General features: G+C 42.1%; 1 protein-coding gene across 2 annotated transcripts in view; it reads left to right on the top strand.

Annotated features, from left to right (window-relative positions):
* Window positions 1-18,090, top strand: part of LOC139755042 (uncharacterized) — a 49,752-nt gene that overhangs the window by 19,713 nt on the left and 11,949 nt on the right. For both annotated transcript variants that reach the window (XM_071673011.1, XM_071673013.1), the window contains exons 3-4: window positions 10,501-10,621; window positions 11,604-11,807. In XM_071673011.1, coding sequence (XP_071529112.1) covers window positions 10,501-10,621; window positions 11,604-11,807 — 325 coding nt within the window. The remainder of the gene's footprint in view (window positions 1-10,500; window positions 10,622-11,603; window positions 11,808-18,090) is intronic.

The raw sequence follows: 18,090 nt of genomic DNA, 5'->3' as shown, positions 1-18,090 counted from the left end.
GCGAAGAATGGCAAAAGGTGAAAGCAAATAACGTAAGGGGAGTGGGGGAGGAATGAGACATATTCAAGGAAGAAGTGATGGCATGCACAAAAGATGCATGTGGCACGAGAAAGTTGGGAGGTGGGCAGATTAGAAAGGGTAGTGGGTGGTGGGATGAAGAAGAATAGTTGTTTGTGAAAGAGTGAAGAGAGGCATTTGGACGATACGTGCAATATACGAGTGCAAATGACCGGGAAATGTGTAAGAGAAAGCGGCAGGAGGTCAAGGGGAAGGTGCAAGAGGTGAAAAAGAGCAGAAATGAGAATTGGGGTGTGAAAGTATCATTTAATGGAGAATAAAAAGATGTTTTGGAAAGGAGGTAAATAACATGCGTAAGACAAGAGAACAATTGGGAACATCGGTGAAGGGGGCAAGCGGGTAAGTGATAACAAGTAGTGATGGAGTGAGTATTTTGAAGGTTTGTCAAATGTTTGATGATAGAGAAACAGATGTAGGGTGTTTTGGTCGGGGTGGTGTGCGTAGTGAGAAAGTCGGGGATTTGGTTTGGTAAAGAGAGAGGTGGTGGTAAAAAGTCTTGCGGAAGATGAAATCCGGCAAGGCGGCGGGGTTAGATGGTATTGCAGTTGAATTTGTTAAGAAAAGGGGTGACTGTTTTGTTGATTGGTTGGTAAGGCTATTTAGTGTATATATGGACCATGGTGAGGTGATTAAGGATTAGCAGAATGCCAAAGGCAAAGGGGATAGAGGTGAATGTTCAAACTACAGAGGCATAAGTTTGTTTAGTTTTCCTGGAAAAGTGTATGGGAGGGTATTGATTGGGAGGGTTAAGGTACGTACAGAGCTGCAGACTGGGGAGGAGCAGTCTGGTTTCAGAAGTGGTGGAGGATGTGTGGATCAGATGTTTGCTTTGAGGAATATGTGAGAAATACTTTAAGAAACAGATGGATTTGTATGTGGCATTAATGGACCTGGAGAAGGCTTTCAGGAAGGTATTAAGAGTATATGGTGTAGGAGTTAAGCTGCTACAGGCAGTGAGAAGTTTTTGCCACGGGAATAAGGCATGTGCACGAGTACGAAGAGAGGAAAGTGATTGGTTTCCAACGATAGGGGTGTGTAATGTCCACAAGGTTGTTTAATTTGTTTATGGATGCGGTGGTTAGGGAGGTAAAAGCAAGAGTGTTCGAGAGAGAGGCGAATATGCAGTCTTTTGGGGATCAAAGAGACTGAGAGGGGATTCATTTGTCATTTGCCGATGATACATCACTAGTGGCTGATTCGGGTGAGAAACTGGGTTTGGAAAAGTATGTGAAATGAGAAAGTTGAGAGTAAATGTGAATAAGGGATAAGTTTATTGGGATGTGAGTTTCAATGGAGAAAAATTGGAGAAAGTGAAGTTTTTTAGATATACGGGAGTGGACTTAGCAGTGAATGGAACCATTGAAGTGGAAGAGAGTCATAGGGGCGAAGGTTCTGAGAGCAATGAAGAATGTGTGGAAAGAGAAAACGTTATCTCGAAGAGCAGAAATGGGTATGTTTGGTAGTTCCAACAATGCTATATCGTTGCGAGGCATGGGTTACAGACAGAGTTGTACGGAGGAGGGTGAATGTGTTGGAAATGAAATGTTTGAGGACATTATGTGGTATGAGGTGGTTTGATCGAATACATGATGAAAGTGTAAGAGAGATGTGTGGTAATAAAAAGAGTATGGTTGAGAGAGTAGAGGGTGTATTGAAAAGGTTTGGACATATGGAGAGAATGAGTGAGGAAAGATTGACGAAGAGAATATGTCAGGGAGACCAGATTGGAGGAGGAAGGATGGAGTGAAAATTGTTTTGAGCGATCGGGGCCTGAACATGCAGGAGGGTAAGAGGCGTGCAAGGAATGTAGGGAATTGGAATGATGTGGTATACCGGAGCAAATGTGCTGTCAGTTGACTGAACCAGGGCATGTGAAACGTCAGGGGTACATCATGGAAAGATCTGTGGGGCCTGGAGTAAGTATTTTGAAGGTTTGTTGAATGTGATTGATGATAGAATGGCAGATACATGGTGTTTTGGTCGGGGTGGTGTACGAAGTGAGAGGGTTAGGGAGAATGGTTTGGTAAACAGAGAAGAGGTAATGAAAGCTTTGCAAGGCGGCGGGTTTGGATGGTATTGCAGATGAATTTATCACAAAAATGGGTTGACTGTGTTGTTGATTGGTTGGTAAGGATATTCAATGCAATGCATGTATGGATTATGGTGAAGAGCCTGAGGATTGGCAGAAAGCATGCATAGTGCCATTGTATAAAGGCAAAGAGGGGATAAAGGTGAGTGTTCAAATTACAGAGGCATAAGTCTGTTGAGTATTCCTGGGAAATTATATGGCAGGGTGTTGATTGAGAGGGTAAAGGCATGTACAGAGCATCAGATTGGGGAAGAGCAGTGTGGTTTCAGAAGTGGTAGAGAATGTGTGGATCAGGTGTTTGCTTTGAAGAATGTATGTGAGAAATACTTAGAAAAACAGATGGATTTGTATGTAGCATCTACGGATCTAGAGAAGGCATATGATAGGGTTGATAGAGATGCTTTGTGGAAGGTATTAAGAGTATATGGTGTGGGAGGTAAGGTGCGAAAAGCAGTGAAAAGTTTTTACCAGTGCTGTAAAGCATGTGTACGAGTGGGAAGAGAGGTAAGTGACTGGTTCCCACTGAATGTCGGTTTGCGGCAAGGGTGCGTGATGTCTCCATAGTTGTTTAATTTGTGTATGGATGGGGGTGATAGGGAGTTGAATGCAAGAATTTTGGAGAGAGAGGCAAGTGTGCAGTCTGTTGTGGATGAGAAGGCTTGGGAGGCGAGTCAGTTGTTGCTCGCTGATGATACAGCGATGGTGGCTGATTCGGGTGAGAAACTACAGAAGTTGGTGACTGTTTGGTAAAGTGTGTGAAAGATGAATGTTGAGAGTAAATGTGAACAAGAGCAAGATTATTAGGTACAGTAGGGTTGAAGGACAAGTTAGTTGGGAGGTAAGTTTGAATGGAGAAAAACTGGAGAAAGTGAAGTGTTTTAGATATCTGGGAGTGGACTTAGCAGTGGATGGAACCATGGGAGTGGAAGTGAGTCACAGGATACATGTGGTGTGAGAAGGTTTGATCGAGTAAGTAGTAATAGGATAAGAGAGATGTGTGGTAATAAAAAGAGTGTGGTTGAGAGAGCAGAAGAGGTTGTGTAGAAATGGTTTGGACACATGGAGAGAATGAGTGAGAAAGGATTGACAAAGAGGATATATGTGTCAGAGGTGGAGGGAAGGAGAGGTGGGAGACCAAATTGGAGGTGGAATGATGGAGTGAAAAAGATTTTGAGGGATTGGGTCCTGAACATACAGGAGGGTGAAAGGCTTGCAAGGAATATGGTGATTTGGAACGATGTGGGATACCGGGGTCGACGTGCTGTTCATTGGGAGGTAAATTTAGATGGAGGAAAACTGGAGGAAGTGAAGTGTTTTAGATATCTGGGAGTGGACGTAGCAGAGGATGGAACCATGGAAGCGGAAGTGAATCATAGGGTGGGGGAGGGGGCGAAAATTCTGGGAGCATTGAAGAATGTTTGGAAGTCGAGAACATTATCTCGGAAAACAAAAATGGATATGTTTGAAGAAATAGTGGTTCCAACAATGTTGTATGGTTGCGAGGTGTGGGCTATGGATAGAGTTGTGCTCAGGAGGGTGGATGTGCTGGAAATGAGATGTTTGAGGACAATATGTGGTGTGAGGTGGTTTGATCGAGTAAGTAATGATAGGGTAAGAGAGATGTGTGGTAATAAAAAGAGTGTGGTTGAGAGAGCAGAAGAGGGTGTTTTGAAATGGTTTGGTCACATGGAGAGAATGAGTGAGGAAAGATTGACCAAGAGGATATATGTGTCAAAGGTGGAGGGAACGAGAAGTATATATATATATATATATATATATATATATATATATATATATATATTTTTTTTTTTTTTTTTTTTTTTTTATACTTTGTCGCTGTCTCCCGCGTCTGCGAGGTAGCGCAAGGAAACAGGCGAAAGAAATGGCCCCCCCCCCCCCATACACATGTACATACACATGTCCACACACGCAAATATACATACCTACACAGCTTTCCATGGTCCACCCCAGACGCCTCACATGCCTTGATTCACTCCACTGACAGCACGTCAACCCGTGTATACCACATCGCTCCAATTCACTCTATTCCTTGCCCTCCTTACACCCTCCTGCATGTTCAGGCCCCGATCACACAAAATCTTTTTCACTCCATCTTTCCACCTCCAATTTGGTCTCCCTCTTCTCCTCGTTCCCTCCACCTCCGACACATATATCCTCTTGGTCAATCTTTCCTCACTCATTCTCTCCATGTGCCCAAACCATTTCAAAACACCCTCTTCTGCTCTCTCAACCACGCTCTTTTTATTTCCACACATCTCTCTTACCCTTACGTTACTTACTCGATCAAACCACCTCACACCACACATTGTCCTCAAACATCTCATTTCCAGCACATCCATCCTCCTGCGCACAACTCTATCCATAGCCCACGCCTCGCAACCATACAACATTGTTGGAACCACTATTCCTTCAAACATACCCATTTTTGCTTTCCGAGATAATGTTCTCGACTTCCACACATTTTTCAAGGCTCCCAGAATTTTCGCCCCCTCCCCCACCCTATGATCCACTTCCGCTTCCATGGTTCCATCCGCTGCCAGATCCACTCCCAGATATCTAAAACACTTCACTTCCTCCAGTTTTTCTCCATTCAAACTCACCTCCTAATTGACTTGACCCTCAACCCTACTGTACCTAATAACCTTGCTCTTATTCACATTTACTCTTAACTTTCTTCCTTCACACACTTTACCAAACTCAGTCACCAGCTTCTGCAGTTTCTCACATGAATCAGCCACCAGCGCTGTATATATATATATATATATATATATATATATATATATATATATATATATATATATATATATATATATATATATATATATATATATATTTTTTTTTTTTTTTTTTTTTTTTTTATACTTTGTCGCTGTCTCCCGCGTTTGCGAGGTAGCGCAAGGAAACAGACGAAAGAAATGGCCCAACCCCCCCCATACACATGTACATACACACGTCCACACACGCAAATATACATACCTACACAGCTTTCCATGGTTTACCCCGGACGCTTCACATGCCTTGATTCAATCCACTGACAGCACGTCAACCCCTGTATACCACATCGCTCCAATTTACTCTATTCCTTGCCCTCCTTTCACCCTCCTGCATGTTCAGGCCCCGATCACACAAAATCCTTTTCACTCCATCTTTCCACCTCCAATTTGGTCTCCCTCTTCTCCTCGTTCCCTCCACCTCCGACACATATATCCTCTTGGTCAATCTTTCCTCACTCATTCTCTCCATGTGCCCAAACCATTTCAAAACACCCTCTTCTGCTCTCTCAACCACGCTCTTTTTATTTCCACACATCTCTCTTACCCTTACGTTACTTACTCGATCAAACCACCTCACACCACACATTGTCCTCAAACATCTCATTTCCAGCACATCCATCCTCCTGCGCACAACTCTATCCATATCCCACGCCTCGCAACCATACAACATTGTTGGAACTACTATTCCTTCAAACATACCCATTTTTGCTTTCCGGGATAATGTTCTCGACTTCCACACATTTTTCAAGGCTCCCAAAATTTTCGCCCCCTCCCCCACCCTATGATCCACTTCCGCTTCCATGGTTCCATCCGCTGACAGATCCACTCCCAGATATCTAAAACACTTCACTTCCTCCAGTTTTTCTCCATTCAAACTCACCTCCCAATTGACTTGACCCTCAACCCTACTGTACCTAATAACCTTGCTCTTATTCACATTTACTCTTAACTTTCTTCTTCCACACACTTTACCAAACTCCGTCACCAGCTTCTGCAGTTTCTCACATGAATCCGCCACCAGCGCTGTACCCAAAAAGCTTTTCCCGGTTTACCCCGGGGCCCTTTCCCTGCCCTTTATTCAATCCACGACCACGTCAACCCTGTATACCCCATCGCTCCCAAATTTTTTCTATTCCTTGCCCTCCCTTTTACCCTCCTGCATGTTCAGGCCCCCATACACAAAAACTTTTCACCCATCTTTCCATGTGCCCAAACCATTTCAAAACACCCTCTTCTGCTCTCTCAACCATGCTCTTTTTATTTCCACACATCTCTCTTACCCTTACGTTACTTACTCGATCAAACCACCTCACACCACACATTGTCCTCAAACATCTCATTTCCAGCACATCCATCCTCCTGCGCACAACTCTATCCATAGCCCACGCCTCGCAACCATACAACATTGTTGGAACCACTATTCCTTCAAACATACCCATTTTTGCTTTCCGAGATAATGTTCTCGACTTCCACACATTTTTCAAGGCTCCCAGAATTTTCGCCCCCTCCCCCACCCTATGATCCACTTCCGCTTCCATGGTTCCATCCGCTGCCAGATCCACTCCCAGATATCTAAAACACTTCACTTCCTCCAGTTTTTCTCCATTCAAACTCACCTCCTAATTGACTTGACCCTCAACCCTACTGTACCTAATAACCTTGCTCTTATTCACATTTACTCTTAACTTTCTTCCTTCACACACTTTACCAAACTCAGTCACCAGCTTCTGCAGTTTCTCACATGAATCAGCCACCAGCGCTGTATATATATATATATATATATATATATATATATATATATATATATATATATATATATATATATATATATATATATATATTTTTTTTTTTTTTTTTTATACTTTGTCGCTGTCTCCCGCGTTTGCGAGGTAGCGCAAGGAAACAGACGAAAGAAATGGCCCAACCCCCCCCATACACATGTACATACACACGTCCACACACGCAAATATACATACCTACACAGCTTTCCATGGTTTACCCCGGACGCTTCACATGCCTTGATTCAATCCACTGACAGCACGTCAACCCCTGTATACCACATCGCTCCAATTTACTCTATTCCTTGCCCTCCTTTCACCCTCCTGCATGTTCAGGCCCCGATCACACAAAATCGTTTTCACTCCATCTTTCCACCTCCAATTTGGTCTCCCTCTTCTCCTCGTTCCCTCCACCTCCGACACATATATCCTCTTGGTCAATCTTTCCTCACTCATTCTCTCCATGTGCCCAAACCATTTCAAAACACCCTCTTCTGCTCTCTCAACCACGCTCTTTTTATTTCCACACATCTCTCTTACCCTTACGTTACTTACTCGATCAAACCACCTCACACCACACATTGTCCTCAAACATCTCATTTCCAGCACATCCATCCTCCTGCGCACAACTCTATCCATATCCCACGCCTCGCAACCATACAACATTGTTGGAACTACTATTCCTTCAAACATACCCATTTTTGCTTTCCGGGATAATGTTCTCGACTTCCACACATTTTTCAAGGCTCCCAAAATTTTCGCCCCCTCCCCCACCCTATGATCCACTTCCGCTTCCATGGTTCCATCCGCTGACAGATCCACTCCCAGATATCTAAAACACTTCACTTCCTCCAGTTTTTCTCCATTCAAACTCACCTCCCAATTGACTTGACCCTCAACCCTACTGTACCTAATAACCTTGCTCTTATTCACATTTACTCTTAACTTTCTTCTTCCACACACTTTACCAAACTCCGTCACCAGCTTCTGCAGTTTCTCACATGAATCCGCCACCAGCGCTGTATCATCAGCAAACAACAACTGACTCACTTCCCAAGCTCTCTCATCCCCAACAGACTTCATACTTGCCCCTCTTTCCAAGACTCTTGCATTTACCTCCCTAACAACCCCATCCATAAACAAATTAAACAACCATGGAGACATCACACACCCCTGCCGCAAACCTACATTCACTGAGAACCAATCACTTTCCTCTCTCCCTACACGTACACATGCCTTGCATCCTCGATAAAAACTTTTCACTGCTTCTAACAACTTGCCTCCCACACCATATATTCTTAATACCTTCCACAGAGCATCTCTATCAACTCTATCATATGCCTTCTCCAGATCCATAAATGCTACATACAAATCCATTTGCTTTTCTAAGTATTTCTCACATACATTCTTCAAAGCAAACACCTGATCCACACATCCTCTACCACTTCTGAAACCACACTGCTCTTCCCCAATCTGATGCTCTGTACATGCCTTCACCCTCTCAATCAATACTCTCCCATATAATTTACCAGGAATACTCAACAAACTTATACCTATATATATGTATATATATATATATATATATATATATATATATATATATATATATATATATATATATATATATATATATATTGGAAAGGATCACATTTTTGCGCGTGATCAAGATATTCCTATGAATCCATGGGGAAAACGAAACACGATAAGTTCCCAAGTGCACTTTCGTGTAATAATCACATCATCAGGTGAGACACAAGAGAGAAATATAACAGTCAGTTGATTATACATCGAAGAGACGAAGCTAGGACGCCATTTGGTAAACATGTGATTGTCCAAAACATACAACGAGCGTTCATAAACTTATTATTTTACAAATCTTATCAACAATAAAGTTATCTAATTTGTACAGACCGTCACTAATATTAAGATTATAATTCTTTGTGTATTTAATAATAGAAGATTCAATCATATTTCTCTTGGTAATAGAGTTGATAACTGAGATGGCGTTAATCCAGTCAATACAATGATCATAGTTTTTAACATGATTAAACAAGGTATTTGATTCTTGTCCCGTTCTTATACTATATTTATATTGCTTAAGACTGGTAAGGATCTTTCTGTTAGAGGATTATAATGAAGCTGATCTATCATGAGATCGGATTACAGTCACAAAGATAGACTTTAGGTTGCTCACCATATTTGTATTTTCTTAAACAGGCTGGCCATCATGCCAAAGGGTCATGTCGTCATGTTCAAGTCGTACCGTTTCGTGTTCATGGGTCGTACCTTCATGTTGAAGGATCAGACTCTCTTGCTCAAAGAGTTCATATGATTTTCTTTAATGATGCGTCAAAAACGCAGGTGGGCTGAACCAGGTGTCACAAACAAATAGGGTTGCCCGAATGTCAGGAACATATATGTAAGGTCACTCAGGTGTCAGCAACAAAGATGGGGTCACCCAGGTGTCAGCAACACAGACGGGGTCACGCAGGTGTCAGCAACACCACAGATGGGGTCACGCAGGTGTCACCAACACAGATGGGGTCACCTAGGTGTCAGCGACACAGATGGGATCACCCAGGTGTCAGCAACACAGACGAGGTCACGCAGGTGTCAGTAACACAGCCGGGGTCACCCAGGTGTCACCAACACAGACGGAGTCACCCAGGTGTCAGCAACACAAATGGGGTCACGCACGTCTCAGCAACACAGATTGAGTGAACCAGGTTTGAGCAACACAGACGAGGTCACGCAGGTGTCAGCATCACAGATGGGGTTACCCAGATGTCAGCAACACAGACGGGGTCACCCAGGTGTCAGGAACACAGACAGGGTCACCGAGGTGTCAGCATCATAGACAGGGTCACCCAGGTGTCAGCAACACAAAGACTAGGCCACCCAGGTGAAACTTGACAGGGGTCTTCGCGGGTCGCGGGGCAACACCTGTACGCTTCCTCCCCCCCCCCCCCCTCCCACCCCCCAGTCCTCTGAACATACTGTGGTTGGGTTGTTGTTTGTGTAGTTGGATTGGATTGTAGGTACCACGGGTCATTAAGGCCGTCAAGATCAAGTTATAACCATCAGTTGAAGATATTGCACCATCTTCTACTTACTGGCCTGGCTGGCACAAGGCACTTTGCTTCTACTTGATGACACGATGTTCCTTGAGGCTTCGATGAAGCAAATGACGCTTGCTTCACGCGCAAGAATGCAGTCGTAAGGCTTGTGTGTCCAGGGAAGGTCACACGGGTCGTAACATCTTGTGCAGAAACAACAATCTTCTCTAACACCTCAATAAAGTGTTACGCATTTTTCGTGACCCGGTTATTGCAGTGGCCTGTCTCCCGTCCAGATGGCCAGCGGAGCACGGGTGTATGATCAGATGGCCAGCGGAGCACGGGTGTATGATCAGATGGCCAGCGGAGCACGGGTGTATGATCAGATGGCCAGCGGAGCACGGGTGTATGATCAGATGGCCAGCGGAGCACGGGTGTATGATCAGATGGCCAGCGGAGCACGGGTGTATGATCAGATGGCCAGCGGAGCACGGGTGTATGATCAGATGGCCAGCGGAGCACGGGTGTATGATCAGATGGCCAGCGGAGCACGGGTGTATGATCAGATGGCCAGGGGAGTACGGGTGTATGATCATCTGATCTGGTAACACAAGACCTTTCTCGATCTAGGCAATATACGTTATAGTGTCATACTTGGCACACAAAGATATTCATCTTGTTTTTCCTCTTCTTTATCTCCTCAGTCAGGGAGGACATCACTGATAAGGTCAACCTTGTACTCCAGGCCATCCTCGCCATGACAGAAGACCCGCTCACACTCAAGGATCGTGTGGAGCTCAGCGTCAACGCAGACCTCGTCGCCCAGTGAGTCATCCTCGACTCTCTCTGCTGGTCTGGTGTCTGTCTTGTTCTCTGTCTGTTGTCTTGTGTCTTGCTCTCTTTCTGTTGGTCTGGTGTCTGTCTTGCTCTCTGTCTGTTGTCTTGTGTCTTGCTCTCTTTCTGTTGGTCTGATGTCTGTCTTGTTCTCTGTCTGTTGTCTTGTGTCTTGCTCTCTTTCTGTTGGTCTGGTGTCTCTTGCTCTCTGTCTGTTGTCTTGTGTCTTGCTCTCTTTCTGTTGGTCTGGTGTCTGTCTTCTTCTCTGTCTGTTGTCTTGCGTCTTGCTCTCTTTCTGTTGGTCTGGTGTCTGTCTTGCTCTCTGTTTGTTGTCTTGTGTTTTGCTCTCTTTCTGTTGGTCTGGTGTCTTGCTCTCTGTCTGCTGGCCTGGTGTCTTGCTCTCTGTCTGTTGGTCTGGTGTCTTGTCTCTGTCTGTTGGTCTGGTGTCTTGCTCTCTGTCTGTTGGTCTGGTGTCTTGCTCTCTGTCTGTTTTTCTGGTGTCTTGCTCTCTATCTGTTGGTCTGGTGTCTTGCTCTCTGTCTGTTGGTCTGGTGTCTTACTCTCTGCCTGTTGGTCTAATGTCTTGTTCTCTGTCTGTTTTTCTGGTGTCTTGTTCTCTGTCTATTGGCATGATGTCTTGCTCTCTGTCTGTTGGTCTGGTGTCTTGCTCTCTGTCTGTTGGTCTTGTGTCTTGCCCTCTGCCTCTTGGTCTGGTATCTTGATATCTGTCTGTTGGTCCTAGCTTAACGCAGCCAACAGAACATGCAGCCACGACCCATGGAGCCGAAATAATCATGCCACGAAAGCATAATTACACCAAACTCAAAACCTTTGTCGACATTCACGGCCGTATGATGTAAATACCATCTTGTATCACACACACACACACACACACACACACACACACACACACACACACAAGGAGGGGTCAGGGGTTGATAACGTTGTGACCTCGTCAGCCTTCTCCATGCAGCCTGTACCTGGCGATGGACCAAACGACGGTGGCAGGGGTGAAGACTCTCACCGCTCACGACTGCTCGAGTGAGCCCCTGGCGAAGAAGAAGAGCAGGTTGACGCTGAGCATTGCGGCTCCCGTCATCACCATAGACACTCCTGCTTACTTCATGAACGGTTCCTTCGTCGACCACATCAACGTAGATGGTCAAGGCCATGCCAGGTTAGTACTCGCCCTATCTATTGTTACGTTACCTATATATATATATATATATATATATATATATATATATACATATACATATATATATATATATATATATATATATATATATATATATATATATATATATATATATATATATATATATATATATATTTATTTTATATTTATTATTTTGCTTTATCGCTGTCTCCCGCGTTAGCAACGTAGCGAAAGGAAACAGACGGAAGAATGGCCCAACCCGCCCACATACACATGTATATACATACATGTCCACACACGCACAATATACATACCTATACATCTCAATGTACACATATATATACACACACAGACATATACATATATACACATGCACATAATTCATACTGTCTGCCTTTATTTGTTCCCATCGCCACCTCGCCACACATGGAATAACAACCCCCTCCCCCCTCATATGTGCGAGGTAGCGCTAGGAAAAACACCAAAGGCCCCATTCGTTCACACTCAGTCTCTAGCTGTCATGTAATAATGCACCGAAACCACAGCTCCCTTTCCACATCCAGGCCCCACACACTTTGCATGGTTTACCCCAGACGCTTCACATGCCCTGGTTCAATCCATTGACAGCACGTCGACCCCGGTATACCACATCGTTCCAATTCACTCTATTCCTTGCACGCCTTTCACCCTCCTGCATGTTCAGGCCCCGATCACTCAAAATCTTTTTCACTCCATCTTTCCACCTCCAATTTGGTCTCCCACTCCTCCTTGTTCCCTCCACCTCTGACACATATATCCTATTGGTCAATCTTTCCTCACTCATTCTCTCCATGTGACCAAAACATTTCAAAACACCCTCTTCTGCTCTCTCAACCACACTCTTTTTATTTCCACACATCTCTCTCACCCTTACATTACTTACTCGATCAAACCACCTCACACCACATATTGTCCTCAAACATCTCATTTCCAGCACATCCACCCTCCCCCACACAACTCTATCCATAGCCCACGCCTCGCAACCATACAACATTGTTGGAACCACTATTCCTTCAAACATACCCATTTTTGCTTTCCGAGATAATGTTCTCGACTTCCAAACATTCTTCAAGGCTCCTAGACTTTTCGCCCCCTCCCCCATCCTATGATTCACTTCCGCTTCCATGGTTCCATCCGCTGCCAGATCCACTCCCAGATATCTAAAAACACTTCACTTCCTCCAGCTTTTCTCCATTCAAACTTACCTCCCAATTGACTTGACCCTCAACCCTACTGTACCTAATAACCTTGCTCTTATTCACATTTACTCTTAACTTTCTTCTTTCACACACTTTACCAAAGTCAGTTACCAGCTTCTGCAGTTTCTTACATGAATCAGCCACCAGTGCTGTATCATCAGCGAACAACAACTGACTCACTTCCCAAGCTCTCTCATCCACAAAAGACTGCATACTTGCCCCTCTTTCCAAAACTCTTGCATTCACCTCCCTAACAACCCCATCCATAAACAAATTATACAACCATGGAGACATCACACACCCCTGCCGCAAACCTACATTCACTGAGAACCAATCACTTTCCTCTCTTCCTACACGTACACATGCCTTACATCCTCGATAAAAACTTTTCACTGCTTCTAACAACTTGCCTCCCACCCTATATATTCTTAATACCTTCCACAGAGCATCTCTATCAACTCTATCATATGCCTTCTCCAGATCCATAAATGCTACATACAAATCCATTTGTTTTTCTAAGTATTTCTCACATACATTCTTCAAAGCAAACACCTGATCCACACATCCTCTACCACTTCTGAAACCACACTGCTCTTCCCCAATCTGATGCTCTGTACATGCCTGCACCCTCTCAATCAATACCCTCCCATATAATTTACCAGGAATACTCAACAAACTTACCTCTGTAATTTGAGCACTCACTCTTATCCCCTTTGCTTTCGTACAATGGCACTATGCAAGCATTCCGCCAATCCTCATGCACCTCACAATGAATCATACATACATTAAATAACCTTACCAACCAGTCAACAATACAGTCACCCCCTTTTTTTAATAAATTCCACTGCAATGCCATCCAAACCTGCTGCTTTGCCGGCTCTCATCTTCCGTAAAGCTTTTACTACCTCTTCTCTATTTACCAAATCATTTTCCCTAACCCTCTCACTTTGCACACCACCTCGACCAAGACACCCCACATCTGCCACTCTATCATCAAACACATTCAACAAACCTTCAAAATACTCACTCCATCTCCTTCTCACATCACCACTACTTGTTATCACCTCCCCATTAGCCCCCTTCACTGAAGTTCCCATTTGCTCCCTTGTCTTACGCACTTTATTTACCTCCTTCCAAAACATCTTTTTATTCTCCCTGAAATTTAATGATACTCTCTCACCCCAACTCTCATTTGCCCTCTTTTTCACCTCTTGCACCTTTCTCTTGACCTCCTGCCTCTTTCTTCTATACGTCTCCCACTCATTTGCATTTATATATATATATATATATATATATATATATATATATATATATATATATATATATATATATATATATATATATATATATATATATTCTTTCTTTCTTTCAAACTATTCGCCATTTCCCGCATTAGCGAGGTAGCGTTAAGAACAGAGGACTGGGCCTTTGAGGGAATACCCTCACCTGGCCCAATTCTCTGTTCCTTCTTTTGGAAAAAAAAAAAAAAAAAAAAAAAAAAAAAAATATATATATATATATATATATATATATATATATATATATATATATATATATATATATATATATATATATATATATATATATATTATCCCTGGGGATAGGGGATTAAGAATACTTCCCACGTATTCCCTGCGTGTCGTAGAAGGCGACTTAAAGGGGAGGGAGCGGGGGGCTGGAAATCCTCCCCTCTCGTTTTTTTTTAATTTTCCAAAAGAAGGAACAGAGTGGGGCCAGGTGAGGATATTCCAAAAAAGGCCCAGTCCTCTGTTCTTAATGCTACCTCGCTAATGCGGGAAATGGCGAATAGTTTAAAAGAAAATATATATATATATATATATATATATATATATATATATATATATATATATATATATATATATATATATATATATATATATAATATATATAATATATATCTATATTATATATATATATATATATATATATATATATATATATATATATATATATATACATATATATATATATATATATATATATATATATATATATATATATATATATATATATATATTTTTTTTTTTTTTTTTCTTTTAAACTATTCGCCATTTCCCGCATTTTTATAAACATTTTAGGTGTATATAAAAACTATTGAACAATAATAAGGTAGTAACTTGCTGACAATAGATGTATATATAATAGTTCCTATATTCACTCAACCAATTATAACCCCCCCCTTTCAAAATTTCTTAATTTTATACAACTTACTTTATATATTTATTTAAAATTAAATTTTACATTCTCAACCAATCAAAAATGATGCCTGACAAAAGGTTTGTTTTGATAGGACAAGTAATGTAGATTGACCTACTCATATTACAAGTAATGGACTTACACCAATTCCAAGAATATCAAAAATTCTTATGCTCTTTACACCAAATCATATTCTACTATAAAAAGATAAGCTAAGTTTAAGCTAATATATATATATATATATATATATATATATATATATATATATATATATATATATATATATATATATGTATATATATATATATATATATATATATATATATATATATATATATATATATATATATATATATATATATATATTATCCCTGGGGATGGGGGAATTAAGAATACTTCCCACGTATTCCCTACGTGTCGTAGAAGGCGACTAAAAGGGGAGGGAGCGGGGGGCTGGAAATCCTCCCCTCTCGTTTTTTTTTTAATTTTCCAAAAGAAGGAACAGAGGGGGGCCAGGTGAGGATATTCCACAAAGGCCTAGTCCTCTGTTCTTAACGCTACCTCGCTAACGCGGGAAATGGCGAATAGTTTAAAAGAAAAGAAAGAAAAATATATATATATATATATATATATATATATATATATATATATATATATATATATATATATATATATATATATATATCTTTCTTTTCTTTCATACTATTCGCCATTTCCCGCGATAGCGAGGTAGCGTTAAGAACAGAGGACTGGGCCTTTGAGGGAATATCCTCACCTGGCCCCCTTCTCTGTTCCTTCTTTTGGAAAATAAAAAAGATAAAAAAAAACGAGAGGGGAGGATTTCCAGCCCCCCGCTCCCTTCCCTTTTAGTCGCCTTCTACGACACGTAGGGAATACGTGGGAAGTATTCTTTCTCCCCTATCCCCAGGGGATATATATAGATATGTATGTATATATATATATATATATATATATATATATATATATATATATATATATATATATATATATATATATATATATGTATATATATATTTATTTATTTCATTTATTTATTTTGCTTTGTCGCTGTCTCCCGCGTTAGCGAGGTAGCGCAAGGAAACAGACGAAAGAATGGCCCAACCCACCCACATACACATATATATACATACACGTCCACACACCCAAATATACATACCTATACATCTCAACGTATACATGTATATACACACACAGACATATACATTTATATACATGTACATAATTCATACTTTCTGCCTTTATTCATTCCCGTCGCCACCGCGCCACACATGAAATGACAACCCCCTCCCCCCCGCATGCGCGCGAAGTAGCGCTAAGAAAGACAACAAAGGGCACATTTGTTCACACTCAGTCTCTAGCTGTCATGTATAAAGCACTGAAACCATAGCTCCCTCTCCACATCCAGACCCCACAAAACTCCATGGTTTACCTTAGACGCTTCACATGCCCTGGGTCAATCCATTGACAGCACGTCAACCCCGTTATACCACATCATTCCAATTCGCTCCATTCCTTGCACGCCTTTCACCCTCTTGTACATTCAGGCCCCGATCGCTCAAAGTCTGCTTCACTCCATCTTTCCACCTCCAATTTGGTCTAACACTTCTCGTCCCCTCCACCTCTGACACATATATCCTCTTGGTCAATCTTTCCTCACTCATTCTCTCCATGTGACCAAACCATTTAAATACACCCTCTTCTGCTCTCTCAACCACACTCTTTTTACTACCACACATCTCTCTTACCTTTTCATTACTTACTCGATCAAACCACCTCACACCACATATTATCCTCAAACATCTCATTATCAACACATCCACCCTCCTCCGCACAACCCTATCTATAGCCCACGCCTCGCAACCATATAACATTGTTGGAACCACTATTCCTTCAAACTTACCCACTTTTGCTTTCCGAGATAACGTTCTCGTCTTCCACACATTTTTCAACGCTCCCAGAACTTTCGCCCCCTCCCCCACCCTGTGACTCATTTCCGCTTCCATGGTTACATCCGCTGCCAAATCCACTCCCAGATATCTAAAACACATCTCTTCCTCCAGTCCCTCTCCATTCAAACTTGCCTCCCGAATTGACTTGTCCATCAACCCTACTGAACCTAATAACCTTGCTCTTTTTCACATTTACTCTCAGCTTTCTTCTTTCACACACTTTACCAAACTCAGTCACCAGCTTCTGCAGTTTCTCACGTGAATCAGCCACCAGCGGTGTATCATCAGCGAACAATAAGTGACTTACTTCCCAAGCCCTCTCATCCACAACAGATTGCATACTTGCCCCTCTCTCCAAAACTCTTGCATTCACCTCCCTAACAACCTCATCCATAAACAAATCAAACAACCATGGAGACATCACACACCCCTGCCGCAAACCGATATTCACTGAGAACCGATCACTTTCCTCTCTTCCTACTCGTACACATGCCTTACATCCTTACATCCTCCATAAACACTTTTCACTGCTTCTAACAACTTGCCCCCACACCATATACTCTTAATACCTTCCACAGAGCATCTCTATCAACTCTATCATATGCCTTCTCCAAATCCATAAATGATATATAAAGATCCATTTGTTTTTCTAAGTATTTCTCACGTACATTCTTCAAAGAAACACCTGATCCACACATCTTCTACCACTTCTGAAATCACGCTGCTCTTCCCCAATCTGATGTTCTGTACATGCCTTTACCCTCTCAATTAATACCCTCATATATAATTTCCCAGGAATACTCAGCAAACTTATGCCTCTGTAATTTGAACACTCACCTTTATCCCCTTTGACTTTGTGCAATGGCACTATGTATG

The sequence above is a fragment of the Panulirus ornatus genome, chromosome 18 (genome assembly GCF_036320965.1).
Source record: "Panulirus ornatus isolate Po-2019 chromosome 18, ASM3632096v1, whole genome shotgun sequence".
Taxonomy (NCBI): domain Eukaryota; kingdom Metazoa; phylum Arthropoda; class Malacostraca; order Decapoda; family Palinuridae; genus Panulirus; species Panulirus ornatus.
Note: the sequence above shows the minus strand (reverse complement) of the source record. Positions and strands in the feature narration are given on the sequence as shown.